The 25,152-nt window shown below is 39.2% G+C and overlaps 1 protein-coding gene across 1 annotated transcript in view; it reads left to right on the forward strand.

Annotated features, from left to right (window-relative positions):
• Positions 1-25,152, forward strand: part of ATXN2 (ataxin 2) — a 2,781,632-nt gene that overhangs the window by 182,437 nt on the left and 2,574,043 nt on the right. The window contains exon 9 of the mRNA XM_044068622.1: positions 20,655-20,669. Within this exon, the coding sequence (XP_043924557.1) occupies positions 20,655-20,669 (15 nt within the window). The remainder of the gene's footprint in view (positions 1-20,654; positions 20,670-25,152) is intronic.

Below are 25,152 nucleotides of genomic sequence, written 5' to 3' on the forward strand. Positions count from 1 at the left end.
TTTTGGGGTGCTATCTATAAGAGTGCCGTATCAAGGTAATAAGTACTGTAGGAGCAAGTGCTAGGTTTAACAGATAGAGAAAAGTCTACTTGGAGTCAAGTAGAGATGATCTTTTTAGGTATTAGAGAAAGTGCTAGTAACAGGGATGCTTAAAGGTAAGATTGAAAAGAATGCACTCTGCAGTGTGCACTAGAGAAGTTAGATATGAAAGTAGGTAACTTGAGTTTTACCTGTTTAAAAAGTTAAGGTTTAGTGGAGAGTTACTATTTTTAAAACAGCAAGATGGACTGAAAGGGTGGTTACTTTTGTATTTTGGTACTATGAAATACTGTAGGATGGCCAATAAATTTAAATAATTGAAGGGGTGGGATTTCAAAAGTGATGGTTTTGTGATTACTCACATAAGCCAGTGAAAGTAACCTTGTTCTGTTGGAAGGATCAAGTTATTGTAGTTGACTCTTGCCCTCTTCTCCTCCCAGATAAAATCCTCCAACTCTTTATTGCAATCCAATACTTCTCTTGTGGTTGATAAATATGCCTGACCTTTGTACAAAACTAGAGAGAATAAAGGCATTTTCACTGCTTGTATTTTACTGCCTGTATTTATAAAAGTGTTTCCAGTTTCTCATATTTTATATAATCCTTTTAGTCTCTTCCCACATATCCTTAGCTGCTATAACAGACTCCTTTTTAATCCATACTGCTAAGTACTTCATTTTATCATGTTACCATAAATGTGTATTGCTGAACGAACTCGTGTGGGCACCTAGTTTACAGTTATTGCCTTGCTTTTATCTTCACTAATTTTGTATCCCAAAAAGACTTAAAAACTGTCAGAATGTTCCATAACACTGAAATGTCCTTTTCTGGTTTTATCTAGTACAAAATATCTGCAAATTGAAAACTTTCATTATTACCATACCAATTGTATCCTTGAATTTGAGTCCATTTCCTTGCTGATGGTTCTAAATAACAAAGGGGGAAGAGGGCAACTTTGCCTGGTTCCTCTGTTCAAACAAAACTTATCAGAGCCCCCCCCCCCCCCCCCACTCACACACACACACTTTAATTTTCACTCGTATATCCTCCTTTTTAACCTTATCTTGCCAGGGAATACAAAGCTTCTATTGCTGTACTCTCAAAATCTCACCTTATTCTGTCAAATGTTTTTTCTGCATCAAGACCCACTGACAACAGTGGTATTTTCTTACATTCTGCATTGCTCTGGATCATCATTGTCCTGTTTAATGTTGTTAAATGTTTGCCTCTCCTCCACAAAACCACACTGATCCATATTTATCAATTTTAACATCACCTTTGCCATTCTTTTAGTCATTACTGACAAACACTTTAATAACCATGGTTTAGAATTGAAATGGTCCTGTATGAAACTGAATCTGATGGGTCTTTACCATCTTTAGGTATTATAGCCATCAGAGCTTTATTCCAAGATGTTTGTGCTCTTCTTTTTAAAATACTGTTAAACGAAACCTTCCAGATCTTTATCACTTCTTTCCTATCTTCCAAACTTCCACAGGAGTACCAGGTATTCTGGAGACTTTCCTGTAGATTGGTTATACATCACCATTTTCTCTCATTTCCTCCTATCCTAACTGTTATGAATTGAGCCTCATATGCCTTTAACCTTGGCATATTTATTTCTTCCATAAACATTTCCATTTGCACTTTTTTCTTGACTTCTACATTTCTCTGCTTTGTACAGATTTTCATAATATTTCTAATACATCTACAGGATCTCTAGTTATTTTCCTTGTTACAGGCTCCATAAGCTTGGCAACAACCCTTTCAACTTTCTGCTGCCTGAGCTGTTGTGCTAAAAGATTTTGTATGCTGGCATTATCCAAAAAAAAAAAAAAAGCTGCTGCTTAACAGCAATCTTTCAAAACTTTATTTCTTCCATATTTTTAAACTCTCATTTTATCCCACTCCATAGCTGTATTTTCTGAAGAAATTTCCGTCTTTCCTAATAACTATTTCTTAAATTCCTCTCTGTTGAACACATAGGTGGAGGAGCGCCAGTGTCACATTTTTATTTTGGTTATTATTGACGTGTGATCTGAAATACTTATTGGATACACACACATTTTCAATTAAATGCACATGTTCATGTGAAATTTAATTTCTTTCTAGTCTAGCCCAGTTTTTTTTGCCATGGGAAATAATGTGTAAACTCTTTCTAGCTCCTATTTCTGAATTTGCATCTTGCATACCAAATATTTCCATATATTTCTTCAAAAATCTACCCTCCTTTGTTATATTTTCCCTTCTAGTCCCCCAGATACATCCTCACTGTTTTGAAATCAAATTCCATTTCCCACCTATAAGTAATTTTCCCTGTTGAAAGCTGATTATTTCTCCCAAGATTTTCATAAGCTCCACTGTAGCAGTTTTAGGTGGAATATAAATAATATGCCAACAGTCCTCCTCCTTGCCAGTAGCCCCTTACTACTACAACTTTATCATTGTTACTTTTTTTCCACTCTTCTGTGACTATTTGAGCTCTTCTAGCAGTTAAAGTACTCCTTTTTTCTGTGGGTCCCGGATATTCTGCTGAGTAGTCATCCTGAAGTCCTTGTTATCAAATTCACATGCTCACTTCTTTCCAAATGTGTCTTCTGTAGCATAGCTATTTGCACTCTGCATTTTTTTTAAATATAGTTCACTACTAATTGTCTTCAATTTTGTCCCTACTACTCTAGGTTCTATTAAAGCTACTGTACAGTAGACTCCCTCTTATCTGGTCTCGCTGAGACCAGACCTTAGACTGTATAAACGAATGGCTGGTTAATCAGAAAATGCATACAAAATAGCATTTATAGGTTGTAAATCAGCTAGAATAACATGATTTGTGTATATATTCATTAGAAAAATGCATACAGTCTAAAACTCAAATGTCTGTTATTTACCCCAGAGGAGGTGGAAGCGTTGTTCTTGTCTGTTGTCTTTTTTGCTGGGGCTACGGCAGAAATTTGATGGCCGGTTAAAAAGGAGGCTCGTTAGAGAGATGCCAGATGAGGGGGAGTCTACTGTATTTGGTTTTGTCTCCTTTATAATATTCTTGTATTCTAGTATTCGCCCCTGGTAATTTAGTTGGTCTCTTCTGTTTGTTAAATGTCTTTTGAGCTTTTTTCCTTAATAGTTGTTCTTTTGCTTTGTCCTGTTTGCTCAAAACACATTAGTTGTTTGCCCTTACAACTCCACAAAGATGAGGCTCTTTCCATCTTGCTCATTTTAGACCCAGAGAATAACCTATCGGGAGAATTAATTCCCGTCAAACCTTGGCTGTATCTGTGCCTATTTGAAGCAATTTCTTGTATAGTTCTGTGCATATCCAATATCTTTATGATTCAGTCTTGTTCTATGTAAGTTTTGATTTCCCCTTGGAGGTGTCTGTCTCTCTGAATAGCCAGCACTGTTTTCCATTTATACAGAATCATATCTATGTGGCTGTAAAATAAGTCTCCCTCTTCTCTTCGAAGACACAATTTCTCCCACTGCACACATTCTCGCTTTCCCTCCCGAAATTCTTTCACTTCCTTTGTAATTGTATGCCAAACTTGTTTTCCTGGTTAATGATAAATGCCTGCCCAATATAAAATATTAAGGATACCAAAAACATTTTCACTACTTGTATCTTGCAGTCTTCCTCCATAATTAGTATTTTCCATTTCCTAATTTATATGAACAATTTCCATGTGGTTTCCCCAACACTCAGCTGCCTGTTTTAACATCTCTGTCCGAATGAACTAAGTATGTCATATTACAGTGCTCCCATAAATATGGATATATCTGCACCGAACCATGTGTTGGTGTGTAATTTAAAGCTGTAGCTTTTGTCTTGGTTTAATTTTATACCCAGCCAACTGGCAGTATGTTTAGTTTTCCAAATAATGTTTCTGACATTTTTATGGATTTGATGTATATTACATCATTGGCAAACACTTTTCTTGAGCAGTTTCCCATCTGTATCACTCCATATTCAATAATCTAATTTTTTGTACCAGTGGCTCTAGGAAGTGTGTGAATTAGTGTCGAGAGTGCATCCTTGCTGTGTGCCCCATAAGAATTCCCTGGTTCCGACTAGGGTAGTTCTCTTAGAGTTTCCAGCATTTTAGGACATCCTTCTCTAGGGTGTGGTTTCCATCCAGACAGGCAATACTTCCATGATCTGGTACAGCAAGAAACCTGGAGAAATCTTTTCTTATCCACTGTGTTGAAAGGCCGTAAAGAGCATGGCAGTGGGCAATGATTTCACAATGCATTCTCATAGCAATGCACATACCAGGTGGAACCAGTGTTTTATTGGAAAAGCTGAGTCTATGCATTTGCATGCCTCATGAGTGATCCTTGCCGAATAACACAGTGATGATGGAAAATTTCAACCACTGGGGCTAGCTGAGTTGATGCATTTTCATGCCATGTGAGTGGTCCCTGAATAAACAGTGACAAAGGAAATTTTCTACCACTGAAACCAGCCTTGCACTGATCTTTTTGCATTCTCCAACAGTTCAAGTACAGCAGCTATTTTACCCCTCGCCCATTTACAGGGTCCATCACCAAAGGATTTTGTGGTCCATACTTAGCCAAATGGTCTCCTTTATGCTTACACACTGGTTTCTCTGATACCAGAGCTCCTGTAGAAAGCTTCCACATAAAAGGCAGCGGCAAACCTCATTGCCCATTTCTGACCCCAGCAGGTTTGGTTGTCTTTCCAATAAATGAAAACAAACCATGATGACATAATCTTAGTTGCAAGCATTGTACATCACAAACCATATTAACATTAATTTTAGTTGCAAACATTATATATCACTTATCTACTTAATCGCTGTCAGTCAAACATTACATATCTCATTCAAGTCCTACCTTCTTTTAAACCTCATTCCTCCCTTTTATACATTGTTCCCACAGTTCCCATTTTTCTATGTAATTTGATCCTTCCCTTTTCTAAAGATCCCAATTCCAATTGTTTAATCTGTTACTATATTCATTGCTACTTGTACAGTTGGTTTAGACTTGTATTTCCATTTTCTAGTAATTGATTTTTTGGCAGTCACCATAATTACACTCAACAAGACCTTGCTATGTCTGGGCAATTCTGATTCTGTATCATAGCTCAGAAAAAAAAACATTTTCCTAGATACACCAATTTGCTCACCCAGTATCTGCTAGAGTAGTCTGCAGGGAATCTTTCAAGTCTGCAAACTCATTACACTTCCAGAAAATATGTTCCCAGTTACATATTTCTTCCCTATCACACCTGCAGCATTTGCTGTGTACTTTAGGAAAAATTCTCTGGAGTCTACTTGGAGTGTAAACATATCTATGTAAATATTTCCAAGCAAAATTCCTAAATCTTGTAGATTTAGTTGAATACTTGGGAGAAGTACATATATCCCCCCATTTTGTTTTCGTGAATTGCTTATCCTGTCTGTCTTTGTAATCCTTTCTAACCTCATCTGATTGACTCTTATAGTTATCATGCAGTATTTGTATGCTGTACCAATTATTCCTTTTTTAACACCAGTTTCTGTTTTAGATTCTATTAAAAACTCTACAAGTGATTTTTTTTGTTTAGGACCCCCCCCCCCTATTTCTTTCAGTGTCTATACTCTGTTATCAGTTTCTGATAGGGAAGGCAGTCTGTAACTCTCACTCCAAATACATTCTTGGCATCTTCCCATTCTGTTATCTTTCCTCATCTTATTTGCTCCAAATACCTTGGTTCCTTTGCCAGTTTTCTCCAATAGATTCCAGCCTCCTCTTGACTATTGTCTGTATCCCTGATTGCAGTCATCCGTAGCAGCAGAATCTCCTTTCTGCATTCTTGTGTTGACTTTGTTATTAGAGTACTTTCTGCTACTTTTAAGAGTATACTATTCCATATTGTTACTGTTATTCTCTTTAAAGATCTGCATTCAATATCCCAGTCTCTACTTGTTTCTTGTTTCCCCCATTTCATCATCATCCCTTTCCACTTAGAATTATAGCTTTCTGCTTGTGCTGTGTATAGGAGCCTAAAATGGTATAGTTTTGAAATACCTCTTCAAATCCGTTAATTCCAATCCGCCTTGTTCTGCTGGAAGAATCATCATCTTATCCCATTTGACTGTTACCATCTTCTGCTCCCAGATAAGTCCTTCAAGTCATTAATTGATATCCACAATTTCTCCTCTGGTTGATTAAAAATATGCCTTTCCTGCAAGATTAAAGGGACAGAAAAATTTGCTTGTATCTTACTATTCATATCCATATAACAGAGCTTCTAATTTCTTAGTTTTTGTATTATCTTATGTTTAATCTCTTCCTACATATTGTTAGCTGCCACACTGGAATCCTTTTTAATCCGTACTCCTCTAAGTACTTCATTTTACTGTGTCTCCATAAATAGGGATATTGCTGAACCAGTTTGTGTGTGGGTTCATAATTTACTGCTATTGCCTTTGTTTTAGCTTCATTAATTTTGTACCCCCCAGAAGATTTGAAACTGGCTCAAAATGTTCCACAACACTGAAATGTCCATTTCTGGTGTTAACAGGTATAAAATTAATATAGTCTGCAAATAGAGCCAGCTTTTCTTGGCTACCATCCCAATTTTATCCTTGATTTTCTGAGTCCCTTATTTTCTTTGCCAGTGGTTCTAAGTATAATGCAAGTAACAAAGGGGAAAGAGGACACCCCTCCGTGGTTCCTCTGCTGGCAAGCCTCACTAAGATGACGTTTTTCAAATGTACCACATGGTTTCTCCAGATCCAGTGATAGCCAAGGACTCTTAACTACCCTCTTGAGTGGTGCATATTTTGACTGCCTCACAGAAAAAAAATCTGAGCAAACTGAAAACCTTCTCCATTTGGGCACTGGAGACTTAATGGCAGGTCTTTTTCATTCTGTTGAAAGTTATTGTACTGTTAAGGTCCACTTGGCAGTGATTTCCAATTTTCACATGAGTTCAAGTGCTTCAACCGTAGTGGCTCTGAAATATTCTAAAGCTTTCCTAAAAAGGGAACTTTTAGCTGTTACCTCTTATTAAAGGTGCTAGTCTTTCGTAACACATTACTTTGATGTTGCAAGATGTTATGCAGTCTCCTTTTGAATTTGCCTTTCCATTTATTTGATGATTTTTCTTGGCAAACCTTGTTTATTGTGGTTATTACTTCAAATGGACAATTTCTGTACTACAAGCCTTGTTGTGCAAGTACCTTTATCTGTTCCGTATGATCAGAGTTTCTCTCAAACCCAATCCTACTTTTGTATGCAAGGGTAGGCATGGAGTCAGCCTTGAATCAGTTTTTACATTTACCTGTCTTTCTCCCTAATTATTCTAACAAAGGGGAATGCACTTCACTTATCTTAGATGTACATATTCAGCCCAACTTTTATTTGCTTTTCACAAACATTTTTGAGAAGATGACCAGTTACTTCTATACTTTTACAAGGTCAAATTGGGATCCAGAGTTTCCAAAGTTACTTTCTGTAAATGACATTGAGATTGCATTTCCTTTGTTTATAATTTAAAGGGACTTTTCCTTTCAACCAAACCAAGGGCATGCTTTGCTAGCTCAGTTTCCACGTCTACTGTTTTTTTTTTTTTAACCAATGGAGCTCTGGAGTTTTGTACTTTATAGCCTCAAATTTCAAAACAAATGTTCATATTTCTGGTGCCGTAAGAGTTACTGAAGTGGTGTAAATTAAAAACTGTTCAACATAAACATCTGTACGTTTGTTGTGTTCTTTAGATACTGGGTCTTACAAGTCATAATAAACGCAGTAAATTTTATGTTTTGTAAATGTCTTACAATATCACAGTAACCATACTGTCAGCAGTATTTTGTTCACCCACCTGTGAGCACATACATATGAGGCTTAGCAGTTGTATCTGTTGCTTGGTTGTTGAAATAACTAGAAATATGTGAAAATTATTGCAACTAGTATTTGAATAACAGTATTTCTTAACTTGCACTAGATAGAGGTAAAAGGATTTTCAGTAGCTTGTATGTAGCATGGCTTTGAAGTTATTAATGTCAGTATGAACAGGCTATTTTAGACACCTAGAGGCAGGATGCAACTGCAGAAGCACCTGGAGACATTGCTAGGTTGTAAGTTAAAAGTTCATTGTTGGGTGATGTAAGCAACTTGTCTACCATGAATACCTTTGTTAAACAATACAAGTTGGATCTTGCTTTCCAGATCCAGAGCAGGTTTTGATTCCATACCATTCCACATTTCAAAGATATCCAGCCACGTTGCCACCCGGAAATCTTGGTAGCTCTGGATTCTGTCTGCTGTCAAGGAGGATAGAGGGGACAACATATGATATGAAAGTAGAGTGTTTATTGTAAAGCTAGATCCTTGTTATCTCTCTATTTTCATCTCTATATCCACATTAATATTCTTCTGTAGCTCATTTTTGAGGGATTATGATAGAACAAACCGAGCATTCACTTTGCGTACAAATTAGTATTTGGTGGCTCGTTTTCAAGGGGATTCCTGTATGCTTTTAGGGCAAACTCAGTCTGAGGATATGGCGTTAGTGTAGGACATTGTGATAAAAAACCTTGAGAGCTGGAAAAACTCTGAAGGTATTGCTGGCTTGGACATGCCTTTAGGTGGATAATTCAGCTATTGAGATGGATGGGTAAGGACAACATGGATCTACTGTTATGGTAAGTACATAACTTTTATTAAACATTAATAGAAAATAAACTCATTTTATTTTTGTGCTGTTGTACCCGTTTCTCTTGAACGGTTGTCATTCACTCAGCATTAGACAAGCTACTTAATTTCTGCCTTATTTTAACCATCATTCCTTCGCCTTCTAAGCATTATTCTGTATGTATTGTTCCCATAAATTTTTATTTTCTGTGAAATTGGCTGTCTTGCTTTGCTAAAGATTCCAACTACAGTTTTTTTATAGCCTTTAAAGTGTTCAAAGTGTCCAATATGGTTTTAGATGCTCTTTCCCCTTATCTAGTGATTCACTTTTTTGGCGGCTAGTAACATTAAACTTACTGCGTTACTGTGTTTAGGCAATGCAAGTCGTTTGTCCCAGGTAAAAATAATTTGTTTCCTTAGTTGCTAACATCCCCCCCGGCATGACTGACAAAGTGCACTGTAGGGAATTTTAAAAATCTAAAACAACTAAAAGCAGCAAGTTTATTTCAAACAATCCCTGGTGATTCTGCAGTCTTCAGGGGGAGTAAAACACAAAATTACAAGAGACACTAAATCGTAAGAAATAATTAATATTGAATTACTCAAAGACTTGTAGCTTAATTCCCTGTTAAGACCATTTGGTTTTAAAGTCCTAAACTTTAGAATACAAATGCCCTCTTTATATAACGACCGTTGTTGTACATCTCCTATAAACTGTGGTGTCACTTGTAGTTAAACAGAAGCAGAAAGAGCGTTATAGTTGCTGGAGTAACAGTTTTAAAAAATATTCAGCCTCAAGGTTTTCCTTTTTAGTCAGTCTAATTTCTGTAAGGTATTGAAGCCCACTGGTGTGATGTTTTACATGCCACTTGTTGCCATCCTTGCCATCGTATATCTACTTTATCTTGTGGGAAAAAGGTCAAAGATAGTGTATTATTAGAGGTCATTTATTTAAAACTCTGCATTTTATAAGTGTTTACCAGGGGTTACTGTGGATGGAGATTGGACCTATGTTGTGTAATGCACGTCTGCTTTCTAAGAATAGACATAAAATTAAAGGGGAAAAACAAGGTTTATACTTGGTTACAGCATGTAATGTTTCTTCTTAGATTGTCCAACTAATGCATCCATTTTTGGAAAACTTTTGCAAAACGAACCTCAGTTAAAACAAAATGTCAATGATAGACTCCATATTTCTTACAGGAGGGGCAAAATTTTGTCTGATACTTCATAGTTATATTCATTCTACCTGTGATCACATATATAAACATCCTTCTGAACATGGTACTATTCCTTGTGTGGTATATGTTGTAATGTGATTGTAAAATGTTTTCCAGTTCATGGTATTGAGTTGATCAAAAATTCTTGCACTAGTGATTCCATGATTGCTGTGTATGTGCTATAATGGCCATATGACTTATTTTATACTGAGAGGGGGACAGAGGAGGTTTAATGGTTGACTATTTGAGCACCTTAAGGATATTAGATGAACTAAAAAGGAAAACCCAGACACTGAACTTTTTAAAAAAAATGTCATGCTAGATACCATAATTTACTTTCTGCTTCTGTTGTATTTTAGGCACATCATATTTTTATAGGTGGTTGTAATGTACAGCAGTGGTGGTTATATTTGTATTTTAAAGATTAGAACTTTAAGGCCCTAATGGTCTTAGAGAATTAAACTTGAAGATTGGTTTATTCATTTTGTGTCAAGTATTTCCCATGTATTTATTTTTTTATAATTGTGTGTTTTATTCCTGAAAGCAATTGTCTGAAATACAGCTGCTGCATTTAGCTGTTTTTATTTTTTAAAATATCCCTATTCATTATATTCCCAAAAGCAGGTTCCCAGTTTTCTTTCTTTTCTACATATCACCAGTATTTGCCTATCTACCTTTGGAAAAATCATTCGTAGTCTACTAGAGTTCCCAAAATACCTGTGCAGACAGCTCCATTCAAAAAAACCTAAATCCATTGTATGCTCTTTGCTTATTTGGGAGCTTTACAGAATTCTTACTTTGTAACTTGATTTTTTTTAATTCTCTTTTCTAACCTCTACTGATAGATTCCCATCTTAGAGCTTTATGCATCCTGTTAGTTGTCCATTTCTTAACGTTTTCTGTTCTAGACTCAACAGTTAGCTAGTTAGTCAGTCACTTCACTCTCCCCCTGTGACTTTCTCATTGCCTGTAGTGAAGGCAATCAGTCCAAACTCCTGCTTGTCATTATTCCATTCTGTTACCTTCACTCATAAATGAATTGCCCACCTTACCTTTTGTTTGCTTGCTAATTTCCCCATTTAAATTCCAGTCTCCTCTTGCTTGTTATCTGTACTCCTCGTTGTAGACATCCCTACTGGTAAAGCATTATTTCTCCATTCCAGCAGTGGCTTGGTTCATAGAAAACGTTTTGACTGTAATCTACATGGATGTTTGCTACTGTTCTCCTTTAAAGATTTGCATCCAAAATAGTCTTCATCTCTCAAACTCTACCCCTGGTTTCATTGTCATCCTTTCCACTTCGACCTAACAGCATAGAGTACCACTTTAAATCAGGTAGCGCTAAACAACCTTGTTCTATGAGGAGAATCTGTTTATCCCACTTAACTCTTACTTCCTTGTCCCAATTTTTTTAAGTTAGTCATTGTCATCCACAGCTCCTATAATTGATAAAAAATATGCCTGGCCTGTATACAAGACTGAAGGGGCTAAAAACATTTTCACTGATTGTACCTTGCTTATCTATATCTATAGTCATCTCCAGTTTATCCACTTTCCAAATATCCTTAACTGCTGTAATAGAATCCTTTATAATCTGTATACCTGCATTCTTTGTGTTATGTTCCCATAAGTGTGGATATTGCTCAACCAGTTAATATGTGGGTGCGTAGTTTACTACTGTGGCTTTGGCTTTATCTTCATTTATTTTATATCCCAAAATGACTTGTGGGACATGTTCCTCAACACCAAAATGCCCTTGCCTGGATTTATCAAGTGCAAAATATTGGCAAATAAAGCTAACTTTTCTTGGTTACCTCACAAATTTGGACATTGCATTTGTGTATCCATTGATCTGATGTTGTCTCCTTCATTCCTCCTCACGATAGGGTCTCTTATTAGACCCTTGGTTCTGGCTTGGCCACATTTCACAGACATGGATCTGTCAAGCTCCTCCCTCATACCCACAATGCCCTTCATCCACCCAAGTACCGTAGATCTTATTTGCTGCTTCAAGGAGTCTGATGCGGATTTCGCACTCTCAAGGGTGGTTAGTATTTTTTGATAGATTCTCTTAAAACTGTAAGTGCTTTTTGCTGTTTTTCTTTCTCCCTCTTCTTTAGTTTTGTGTGTGTGTGTGTGTGTGTGTGTGTGTGTGTGTGTGTGTGTGTGTGTGTGTGTGTGTGTGTGTGTGTGTCTGTGCATTCTTCGTTTCCTATAAAAAAAAAAATATAGACTAGATTAGTGATTGGTTTGTTAAATCTGTTAAATTTACTAGTCCCTAGTTGCAATTAGAGTAAACAGCTTGCCTTTGCTTTCCGTTTGGGTTCAGTAGTTTCTTTACTGTTCATCTTGCCTGTTTCTGTCCATTGGTTTTTGGTGGGCTCTTTTATGTTATGAGTGACAACCGGTTCCTGGCTTCAAAAGCTACATTTCTTGTGGACGTAAAATCCCCAATCAGGATGCCCACAAGGACTGCATTTACTGCCTGGGTGACCACCATTTCAAAGCAGAATGTTCCATCTGTGCTGCCTTTTATAATCCTCTTGACTTTAGCTGATAGACTGAACAAACTTATTCTTAAGGGCCTTCTTCCTTCTGGCTGATGCTCAGACCCCTTCCTTGGCTTCTTTCTCCACTACATCTACTAAGGAATCTAAAAAGAGGTCCCTGTCTGCCTCCCTGAAGAACTTCCTCAAGCTTAAGACCTAGAAGTCAGTGGATTCAACTACTTTGACTTCACAGAAGTTAGCTCCCCAACTGGAGCCTACTGTCCCCTCAGATCTGGGGGAGATTAGCATTTCCATAACTCCTTCATCTGCTCTGACTTCTGATCCTATCCCCATAGATGCTAGGACCTTGAAGAAGTCTTTGACCCTGTCCTCCAACTCAAAGCACTTCCAGCCCACCTTGTCCGCTTCTTCCAGATAGTCAAGAAGCTGGTCCAAGTTGGGCATGAACAGGATGATGATGAGGTTTCTTATGGCCAGATCCAGATGGACTAGTCTCTGCTCCATCCCTTGTTGGTTCTGTGAGCTACCCAGATCTCCCCATCGGGATTCCTTTGATCCGTCCCCTGGCTTCAGAGCCACAAGATTCAGGATTACTGTGTGTTGCAGACTCTGCACAGAGGATGCTCCCTTACTCTACGCCGAGGATGCTCTTGCGAGCCCTATTCCGGCCCCTTTGGAGCAGAGTGAGTCTTGGAGAAGTGGCGTCAGTGTCGTGTCTGGGGGACTGGAATCTGCTCCTTCCCTTAGGTGCTTTGATAACTCTGTAGCTTGGGTCCAGTTGCCTCTGGGGGCCTTGGGATCTAGGGAGAGTCCTGCCTATTTTTCCTCTGTAGTTTTGGCTCCAGGAGAAGTGGAAGGGCTTCTCCTGGTTCTTTGGCCTTCCAGATAGTGGAGAGAGTTTTATTCCTGGGTTGGAGATTTGAACATACGAGTTCCTCAGTCTGTCCCTGTACCTCCTTTGGATCTAGGGCTTTATCGCTCTTGTACTGCCATAAGTTTTCCTATCCCAAGCGGCCTCCAAGATTTCCCTTCTCACTTGGGATCCCCTTCTTCTGATACTTCCACAGAATACCTGCCTGAGAAAGTCCCTCAGAAGAAGACTTGCAAAAGGAGGCAAGTTGACTTCCCCTTGGAGTCTTTAACTGAGGATACTGACTTTGATGAAGAGGAAGATCTCCCTGATACCCATATGAAGATGTCTCCTTCAGAGACATTTTAGAGATCCTGAAGCAAAAAGGTGGGTGGTCTGCCCAACTTCCTTCCTCTGAGGAGTCTGTTCTCTTGGAGGTATTCAGGATGGGCCAATCTATGTCCTGGGTGATCCCCCCCCCCCCCCAGCAGAAGTGCTGGTAAACTTATTTCAATGTGCATGGAAGGAACCGAACACCATTAAGCCCATTCCCAAGTGGCCCAATAGATTACTAGTACCCCCATGCAGACAGAAAACACTGGAATAAGGGCCCTGTAGTCAATGCTGTCATGGTGGAGGCAGCCACCAAGAAAGAACTGACAGAGGAAACTGTCAGTGCCCATCCACCAAACAGAGTCTTGAGCACTGGACAGAATTAGGAAGAGCATTTACACCTTGGCAACTTTTGCGTTGAGTTTGTTAAACTATTTGGCTCATTTCACCCGGCTTCAGAGGGACCTGATCAAAGAACTTTCAGCTTCCCTCTGAGTCCATGCCTGAGGAGGAATTTAAGAAAGTTTCTCCCAAGCTGGCCACTGTTTATTTTTCCCTAACACTTCGATGAGGTTAATCTCCTACACCACCGAGGGTACTTCGCGAGCAGCCGGTTCAGTTCTCTCCTTAAGGAGGCATACCTGGATGAGCCTATGTAATTTGCAGAGCCCTTTAAGGCATCTTTTTGCTAATGCCCCTTACGATGGCTCCTCTCTTTTTGGACTGTCTGTCAGAGAGACACTTGCCCACAGCGAGAAGGACGGAATGACTCTTTCTGCTGTTGGAATCAAATTTTTTACCCCCCAGAGGTCCTTCTCCAGGAACCAGCATTTGGGTAATAAAATGTGGTTCCGCAAGTCCCAAGGGCCTTAACAGGACATGTTTGGAGAACCCTCTTCTAGAGTCAGAGAGGAGGGTTTGATGGTAGGTGCTGCCCCAGAAGCAGAGGAGGTCCCACAGAACTGAGGCTTTTGGGGAATCTCCTCCCGATAAGCCGTACCAGAGCACCTGAAGCACTGCTCTATTCTGTCTCAGGAGCAGTCAGAGGACTATTAGCTTTGCACCCCAAAGCCTGGACCCAGTTGACTCAAAAGCATTGGGTGCTAAGCCTAATTTCCAGAGGTTTACATTCCCTTTACCCTTCCACCTGCGAAATCCAAAAGCCTTCCCAACGTGCCACCCAGTCAATGGGAACAGGCAGTACAGGAAATTCAACAGCTGTTGCAAAAGAGTCATCTAGGAGGTCCCAACTGAACAGAGAGGATTCGGAACCCACTCAAACTTCTTTAGTGCTGAAAATGACAGGGGACCTAAGACTCTGATCTCAGCAAGTTAAACGTATATGTAAAGAAGGTGAGAGTCCGAATGGTTACGGTTCAGTCCATTCTGCCTCTGTTGTACTAGGATGACTGGATGTGCTCCGTAGATCTCAAGGATGCGAACTATCACATCAAAGTAGACAGGCACTCTAGGATGCCTGCTCCTCTGGCTGGGAGCCAATTAGCTCAGAACACTTCCCTTTGGGCTCACCACAGCCCCCCATCCCAGGTGTTCACCAAATGCATGGTAGTGGTAGCTGCTCACCTATGGCTCAAGGGATTACAAGTGTTTCTATATTTAGATTGGCTGCTTAACCACTCCAACGAGGCATCAACTAATCCAAGCCAGGGATGCTTACTCCATTTAGCACAGTCCCTGGGCATCACTGTAAACATGAGCAAGTTCAGTCTTACTCTGGTAGAGTTCATAGGTACGCAACTTCAACACAAGGGATCCAGGTAGCTTCTCTTCTCCTACACCAAGCAGCCATTCTGAGGAATCCGGTGCAGTCATTAGCACTAGAAGCTCCCATAGCTCAGTTGATCTTGCAGATCCTGGGGTCAATGTCTGCAGCCATTCCCTTCGCCAGGTTTTTTATGCAGCTTCTACAGTGGACACTAGCCAGTCCAGTGGTCCATCTTGTGTTGGCCCTTGTCCCTTTGCATCAAATTGACTCCCATCTACAGGTGTCATGTCAGTTGGTGGATTCAGTCAGACAATTTTGTTCTTGGCAGACCGTTTGTGAACAATCCCCCGATAGCCACCGTGATCTTGGATGCTTCCCAGGACCTACTTTCTCACTCCTCAGGGATGCAATATCCAAAACTTCGAACTCTGAAATTGAATGGTTGGTTTCTCCAATGTCCACCTTGATGACAGTCCAGTCTTCAATCCCTGGTCCAAAAAATTCTTTTGGCATCAAAAATGGCTTCCACCAAAATAATTTACAGTAGTAAGTGGAAGAGATTTGTTTGGGCCAAAGACAGGAACATTGACCCCCTTATCAGCACCTGTTTCAGACATGTTAGTGTTTCTCAGTATCCTGTTTGAGGGTGCTAGCCTCTCCACTTTTAAGTTAGTTAACTGCTATTTCTGATTTTCATACAGCAAGTCAAACACATTATTTTTCACACTCAGACTGTGCAAATCCTTCATGAAGGGTGTGTTCTTATTAAAACCCCTAATTCGGGATCCCTGTCCCCCATAGGACCTTACTCTTGTGCTGTAGGCATTGACACAGGGACACCTTTGAACCAATGGCTAGTTGTGACATGAAATTTGTGTCCTGCAAAGCAGTTCTCTTGGTGGCCGTGACTTCTGCAAAGAGGATTTCTGAGCTTCAAGCTTTATCTTCTAAACCTCCTTACATTTTGTTCCACAAAGATAGTGTCCTTGCACACTAATGCATTCTTTATGGCTAAAGTATCTACAGAAAACAATATCAATCAGTCCATACAACTGCCAGTGTTTTTTCCCCAATTTTTCTAACAAAGGGGAGTATGTTCGTCACCTTCTAGACTTTCATAGACAGCTCCATTTTTATCTACACAGGACCGAAGAATACAGAAAGTCTGATTAGCTTTTTATAGCCTTCTCTTTGAATAGGCTTGGACAAGCAGTATCGAAAATTACCTTGTAGAATGGATTTCAGGCTGCATTTCTTTCATTTATTCATCTAAAGGGTTTGAGTTACCTAAACCTCCTATGGCACATTCTAGCGAGCCATGGTTTCTTCCTCAGTTTTATATGCTAGAATGTCTATTGATGACAGTTGTGCAGCAGCTTCACGGTCTAATAATCACACCTTTGTGCCACATTACCAATTGGATGTTATTTCCAGCAGCAGGGCCTCCTTTGGTTTGATGGTGCTGTGCCATATCCTTCTATGAGGGCCACCAAAGGTGCACTTATCTGGGGACTGTGACCCTTTCATGAGGAGGAATGAAGGAGACAACATCAGATTAAAAAGTTATGTCTTACCATACTTGGCATCTGTTGTCTTCCTTCATTCACCCTCACTTTCCCAGCCAACCATTCCCCTACCCTTGAGGAACCTGGATGATCTCAGGACTGTTATGTGAGCCTCTTCTGCTGATCTTTGCTGTCTGAATGTGTCACATCTGGATTTCACAAACTCTATCTGAGGTAGTTGATTGGATGAAGGGCATTGTGGGTATGAGGGAGGAGCTTGAAAGTTTGATCCAAGTTTGTGAAATGTGGCTGAGCTGGATCTGAGGGTTGGATCCGAGACCCTGTTGTGAGGATGAATGAAGGAAGATAACACAGCAGCTGTAGAAATAAACAAGCTGCTAGAAAAAGTCATCCAAGAGGTCCCCCTAGACCACAAAGAAGCCAGAACTTACTCAAGATTCTTTTTATTGCCAAAGAAAATGGTAGACTGGAAACCAGTTTTGGATCTCAGCAATCTGAACAAATCTGTTCAGTGTACAAAGTTCTGGATGGTCACGGTTCAGTCTGTAGATCTTCAGGATGCATACTGTCACACAAAAATAAACAAGTGATCCAGGTGTATACAAGGCCAACGACCACTGGCGCCTTTATAAGCCTAGCTAAGCATCCCAATTGTATCCCATAAGCTTATGTGCCATAGAAGTTATTTTAAGGGGTGTATGTAAGCTAGGGCAAGATGTTACAGGCTGTCTCTGTCCATTGGAGTCATAGGTGCTGCATCTGAGATGTATTTCTGATTTTCCATCCACTGGTCCAGGTTTCTCTTGAATAGGGTTAGGGAATGAAATCTGCTTCACATAGATGGGGGGGGGGGAGCCTATTCCAGAGAATGGGAGTTCTCTGGAATGCATATTTATCCATCCAACGTGTCTTGTTTGTTGCAAGCCAAGTTTAAATCCTTAGATTGAGTAATTGATGCAGTTCATTTTGTGGATATGCAAAAGGTCCATCAGAGTGGGATCCAAGAATGTTTGTATGCAAGGTATAGATTGCCTGTTAGCAGTCTTTAGGAAATAGAGTATATAGAGGGGAATTTTAGGTGATCTGTATAGGACATGCTGTTAATGCCCTGTATTCTTTTTAGGATGACCCCCTGTGGGCATTCCAGTTGGTGCATGTGCCTAGAGAGGTACATACTAAAGGGGGTGTTGTACTCTGTGATGGACCTGATGAGGGCTAAATACATGGAACAGTAACTTCATTGGCTTTGGATGCCATGCTCTTGCTTGTAATTTGCTCGACATAGAATGATTTCCTTTCTCCCTTAGACGCAGGTTTGTTGAAAGCCAGGTTGCTATCTCCATGTGTACCTAAGCCCCTGAATACTGGTTCTGTTCTTAGGGGTGTGCTATTGATGAGTTAATTTTCTAGGGAGGCTGTCTTTCCAAAGGGTACTATTATGCATTTCTTGGCACTGAGTTTTTAAACCGTGGCTTTGGCATCAGTCATATGTCTTAGTCCTTCCTGTAGGATGTTAGTGTCTTGGGGGGGAATTCTAACTGCTTCTAGTTTTGCAGTTATCTGCAAACTTGGTCAGCCAGAGGCATTTGACATTGGCCTTGACTTCGTAGAAAGATGCCAAAAAAGTGTGGACACAGCACAGAGCCCTGAGGGACTCTCCTAGTGTCCGGCCTCTTTGTGGAGCTGGTCTTCCGTAGCCTAATTTTCTGGATCCTTTCCAAGATTCAGCTTTTAACATATGGGTTTTATGCCTATATCCATGAGTTTATTTATAGCGTCCTCGTAGGACATGGTAGGCAGTGTGCACTGTTTTGCCCTCGTCCATTGCCTTGGTGACCTTCTCAAAGAATTCCACCGGCTTGAGTAGGCATGATCTGTCCTTGACAAAAAAAAAAAAACTGGGCTGGATTCAGTAATTTAAGGTTTTCTGTTTCCTTATTGAGGATTTCAAATTTATGGGTCTGTAGTTCCCAGGGTCCGTTGTTGGCCCACCATTGTGCAGAGGGATGACTTATCGCAGTTCTGTATTTGTGTGGCACAAAACTTGTCTGGAGGCTAAGGTTAAACAGGGACTCCAGTGGTTTTAATAGGTCAGGTATCAGACTATTTTGGAGCCATCCTGGGATGTTATTGGGGTCCATTGATGCAGTGTTTTTGGCCTTAGTGCATCTATGCCCTACTCCCTGTTGATAGTTTGGTGGGTGGTGGTTGGTATTTCCTATGTGGGTGTTGGGGGAGAGAGTGGTGAAATTGGAGCTGAATCTGTTGGCCAGTAGATTTGCTGTATCTTCTGGCTCTGTGTAGGTGACTCCATTTACATTCAATTCTGCACACTGCTGAGTGCTCCTTTGAGGCTTTGGACATGGCTAAAGAAAGCCATGTAATTGCTCTTTGCCTGTGAGGCTGTCTACGTCAAATTTGGCTTTATTAAAAACAATGTCTTTAGTAGACTTAGTTTCACTTCTTATTTGTTTGAATTGATGAGTGTTTTATTGTGCTGGGTGTAGCACTTCCTAATTTTGGCTGTTACTTTTTTTCGTTTGTTGTACAACCTTTTTGTTTGGATCCCACCATGGAGGGTTTAGTTTGTTTGGTTCTGGGCTTATTTCAGCTAGGCACAGCTTAGTTGGTATTTATTGACTTGGTTTTTATGAACAATTATGCATAGGCAGCTGTATTTTCAAGGTTTGGGTGAGGGTTGAAATTTTGGCAGGTTATCACTTAGCAGTAGGAAGTTTGCCTTAGAATAGCTCCTAAATGTTTCTGTGTTAGCCGGGGTCACATACTTTTTTTTTTTTTTTTATTAATGAGACAGCCTTGTGGTCTGACCTTACCAAAGAGGACACTACACTGGGTGAGGGTACATAGTTCTCCCATGCTTGAGTACCACGTAGAGTATGTTTGCACTCCTAGTGGGTGTATGGGCTGTCTGGTTCAAGCTGCTAGTGTTTACAAAGTCCAGCAATCTCTGGGCCTGTAAATTTGGGGTCATGTGAGTAGCCCAGTTTATAATTGAGTAGTTGAAGTTGCCCATGAATATATTATTGGGTTGAATGGTGAGGGCCTCCAGGAAGTTCAAGTACAAGTTATGGGTTACTTGGGTCATAGAGGGTGACCTGACTTTCATTTATCACAGTCCCATGCATTGCATTCTGTAGTTTACCCCACAGACATAGAAGTTCTTCATTTGCTGGTGTTTGCATGGCAGTATGTCAAGAAGATGACTAATAAATGCACCAATGTAACATGGTAAAGCATGGGCATCTGGAAGCTTTTGAAATTATAGCATAGTATGCCATTAGCAGTTCTAGCCTGTGGAAGGACAGTGGCATGTCCTGCAGTTCAAAATAATTCCAGCTCATTAAAGACTGATGAGAAAAGTTGGTGTACATGTTGCCATGCTTTTTCATGGCTTCACAGGTTGTTGTAGCAGATGTCAAGTAAAAGTAGCTGGATGAAAAATGGCAGCATCCCCACTTCATTAATACAAGAGTGGAAAAAGACTTTGTAATTTGTTTTATGATTTGAAAAGTTTCCATGTGTAGATGACTGCATAAAAAAGATTTGATGTGTTGTTAATTTAGAAGTGCAATGCAGTCTTTGTAGGAGTTTATCACGAGTAGTGCATAGTTTTTCTTGATCAGCCTTACAATGATTTGAGTGTAATTTTTAAGAAGTAAATCCTTGAATTTTACAAAATGCACAGGGAAGGGCTTAATAATGTGAACTATTTTGTCATAATTGATTGCATGTATATTTTATAAAATAGACTATGTTGAATGTGTTGACTGATGGTTGTTTTCTCTTCTTTTTTAGTTCCATCAGAGACAGGTAATTTATTGGTTGTTACTTTTTACTGCATTTTCTTTCAAAAAAGTACCATTGCAATGTTTTCATGTTGCACATTTAACTGGTTATGTCCTTTTGTTTTGCTTTTATGATGGTGAAACTGTCTTTGTAGACTGAAACATGTTATTATGTATGCATTTTATTTTCTTGTAGTATAACCTGAACATGCTTCATGCAGTCAATTAGTTTCATTATTTAATTCATTTTCTGGTGCTTGCTTATCCTGGTCAGAGTCATGGAAGAGCTGAAGCTTATTCCTGGCAAGGTACAGGCATAAGATACACCAGCTTATTGCAGGACTGATATGTGTACTTGTGCATATTCTCACAATTTCACCAGGCTTGTTGACACCGTCTCTGGGATATGGAAGAAAGTGAGATATCCTTGGTGCAGAAACTGGTAGTATGTGCAGAAATCTTCACAGGTTACACTACAAATAGGACTGAATCTGTACTGTGTGCAGCTCTGCTGTACAACGGACAAGTCAGAGCTTTGGTATATAGAGATAAAGTCCTTACTACTGCCTAGGTGACCCAAGATAATTTAGTAGCAGGAGAACTGACATATGAGCATGGCCATTCTGTGTGAGTGGGAGGTCTGGTGCTAGCAATCAGTGAGTACAAGAGCGTGCACTTATGAAGGGAGGGCATTGTAAGCCCCTGTGATGATGGAAATAGCCTGCCCTCATCCCACACTGAGGGGGTGGGTGGGGTTAGGGACTTGTATATTGGCATTGTAAGGGTGCTGGTTGGAGCACACTTCATGCTGTCTTTTGACACACTGGATAGCTCGAGCTGTAACTTATCTTGGTGGCTCCCCACTCACTTGGAATAAATGGGCTCAAGTGATGTAGTAAAGCTTAATGGGTGGCAGAGAAAAGGGAAACCACATAGAGAAAAATTATGCAGAAGATACATTAATGAAGCAGAAACAGCAGTGCTGAACTTAGAATGTATATTTTATTATCCTATTTTAGGCAGCTAGCCCTGCATCAGAAAAAATTAAATTTTGTTTTTAATGAAGGGTTAGATGGCCGAAAACCAGTGCATTGTAGTCGGGGCTTTTTATCCCTGTATGCCAATGTTGGCTATGGCCCTAGATCTTTAGAATTATGTATCATCACTTCTCATTTCATCGCTACTCTTTGTGCCAGTTTAATTTTTTATTTTGTTGCCCGTCTAGTCTTAGCTGCATTCTTGGTCTTCTCCAGCAGATGCATTTATTTTTGTGTGTGTTCCTGCACATTAAAATACATACTAAGTGTAACTTCATCAGGAATTTTATTTGGTTGCCTGAGCAAAGGCTTGCTCTTTGAATTCTGATGGGGTGAAATGTAAAATGCTTTTATGGAGGATGTGTAGCTTCTTTTCCCAATAAGGCCGCCTTCAACACAACTGAAGCTTCAGGTAGCAATTTATCGCTTCCATTTTGAGTATTTTTATATGGGGCATACATATCCCTCAGAAAATTTGTATATTTATCAGCTTGGCTGTCCACTTGATTTAAGGTCCATTTAGTGTTGGAAGCCTGGAAGGAGTATCAGATTAAGTGACTTGCTGAAAGTTGCACAGGAGACTAAGGAAATCAAATCAAGAGCTGTAGTATGATGCTTACTACAAACTCGTAGCCTTGCTTCTCTGTGGTAAATTGCCATTTTTCTTAAGTTAGATGAAGGTCTAGTAGTAGCTCTGCCCCAAGAACAGTTGTTACGGCGCATCACTATAACAGATTCTGTGATATAGTCAGTGTGGGCCTCCACAAATTGCACAAAGTCGCCCTTGACTCCTCCAACTTCATTAACCATCCTAGGAGCTATCAGAAGCTTAACCTGAGAAGCATTTCTGCTTTCATATAAACAAGTATACATACAAACCATAATGACAGATTTATGTCCTTAGTAGCAAACTGTCAAAGCAAGTCAATAAGAGGCTGTAGATCATATGTCATCGTATATGTTTGTGGTTTATAATGCAATAACTCAACATCTGAAAACCGCAGTGGGCTCTTGGGAGTGTATGGACTCATTCAACAGATTCCACAGAAACAAAAGATTGTACTCTCAGATTCAATAAAAAATGTTTTCTTGTATGAAGCTAGTTAGCCTGCCCAAAAAAGTAAGTTTTTACTTTCCCTTACACTAAGATAATAGCATACTCTGAGTTATCAGCAACAGACAAGAATGGCAGAGCTGAGTTGTAAACTGCTGTTTATTGAATTAAGCGCTTTTTGTTTGCTTACAAAGCAAACTTCAGATAAGAACAACAGATACAAAGTAATAAGAAAAATAAAATCATGTCATGTGGTTAACTAAACCAGTCAAGACATACGAACAAGACACAAGGTTAAAAACACACTCCCTCTCTTAAAGAACACGACTGCTAAATCTGAAGCACAAATGCTGATCAATACAATAAAGGTAACAGTAAAAAAAGGAGAGGCCCAGTTATGAAGTATAGGAGTAAACACACCAAGGAAAATGTCAGAAAAAACGTAAACTCCTAATACTGCTAAAACCACACTGAAGGAGCAAAAAAACCACTGTAAAATCTAGTACAAATCCAATGCTCTTTATTATTAAAAGAACAAGTACATTCAAAATGCAAATACACTCAAAAAGCACAAAATTTCATTGAAGGCAATATATAAAAAAAAGCATATAATAATATGTAAAAGAAACATACAAAGAACGTACATAAAAGTACTAGGTACTTTTCTGTTATTGGGGCAACACTTATAACACAGTAGCACGTGCACGCAAGTACCAAAAAAGCCTTTCATTGCTTCAGTTGTCAAGACCTTGCACTGAATTCATACAGGTCAGGGGAAAGAAAGAAAAAAAATGTCTGGTTGTGAATGGAGTATACAGGTTACTAATACATTTTTATTTTGGTCATATTTGTGTACACTTTACATTGTGTTTTACTAGCAAAGTGTAGAAGTTGTATGAAATAAAAAAGTGATTTACATGGATGTCATCCGTGCCTGCTTTTGATCACTTTTGTAACTAATAGCTGTAAGCTCTGAAGAAACATTCATGTGACTCTCTCAACTTTATATTGGCTGTGCCTTAGTCTTGCATGTCTCTAGTATACTAGAAATGTAGAGACACAATGATCTTTTATGTGCTTTTTGACAAAGCTTCCATTTTCAGTGTATGCGACTGTTAATACATCTGTCAAGTATGTTCTCCCACCTGCCATCTCTTTAGTCCCTTTATGCCGTCATTTTTGAATTCTGCTTTAAAAGACTGCAGATTTAGTGACTCCTACTGACCATAACAAAAAAAAAAAAATTTTTCTCAAAATGTCCAGGAGTGTAAAGTACTTGTACTGTTATTATTATACCATTATTATTTCTAAAGGACATAAGGTAGGGAAGCTGTTGGTGCACACATTCTGTCAATAATGTAGTGCAAAACTAGTAAACTGTTGAAGTATCTAGTCTAATAAAATGATCTATTTACAGAATGCCTAATTTTTGAATAGTTTACAGATGCAGTGGACCACCGAAGCCCCTTTTCCCTCATGAGCAAATTACAAAAAAAAATGAAGGTGAAGACGCTTCCAAAATATAAATGTTTGTCTTACAAAGTGCCTTGTATAATCTTTTAGTGTGTTTTAGCCATGAACAACTGCTTCCGGGCTAACTGCTGTGTGATCATTGCGTGCATGTGCTAGCGCATTGTAAGTGTTGTCCCGATAACGGAAAAGCGCCAAATTCTATATATATAAAAATAAATAACCTGCTATACTATCTAACATACTAATACTACCCTATCTGTAAATCACTAATGAAACCGCTTTCTTCCTTGAGTGCATTTGCATTTTGAATGTACTTGTTCTTTTAACTCATTTAATTAATTAATTGGTCATAGTCATGTGACAGGATTCAAGGCTTTTAAAGTTTGGGATGAAGTTTTTTTTGTAATCTTTGGTCTGAGGAAGCAGCCACGGCTGGTTGTGAAAGCGCTTGCCTACAATAAAGAGCATTGGATTTATACTGGATTTTACAGTGGTTTTTTGCTCCTTAAGTGTGGTTTTAGCAGTATTAGGAGTTTACATTTTTTTCTGGACAATAAAGGTAACAGTAAACAGTAATTATTAACTCCTACAGCCCATATCGCTTGCTAAACTAGATAAACTTTACTTGAAACCTCCTAATGGACACCACTATTACAAATATACAGAACTCAGAAAATAAACTTAACTCTAGTAGCTGCAAATGAAATAAAAAGGTCATTTAATGAACACACTCATCTTTGTAAACTTTTCAATTTCAAAATGCAGCTAATATAGCAAGTTTTATTTAAGCCTGGAAAGTTATAGGCATTTAGGTTAATTTGCCAAAACAATTCTAATTCCTCTAATTGTAGAGGTAGGGGAACCACCCTTGATGTCAAAGGGCACTTGGTCTGTAATCTTGTATTTAAATTTATGTTCCTTATATGACAGAATATGTTTCGCCA

The sequence above is a fragment of the Protopterus annectens genome, chromosome 4.part0 (assembly GCF_019279795.1).
Source record: "Protopterus annectens isolate FY-2018-M chromosome 4.part0, PAN1.0, whole genome shotgun sequence".
NCBI classification, from domain to species: domain Eukaryota; kingdom Metazoa; phylum Chordata; order Ceratodontiformes; family Protopteridae; genus Protopterus; species Protopterus annectens.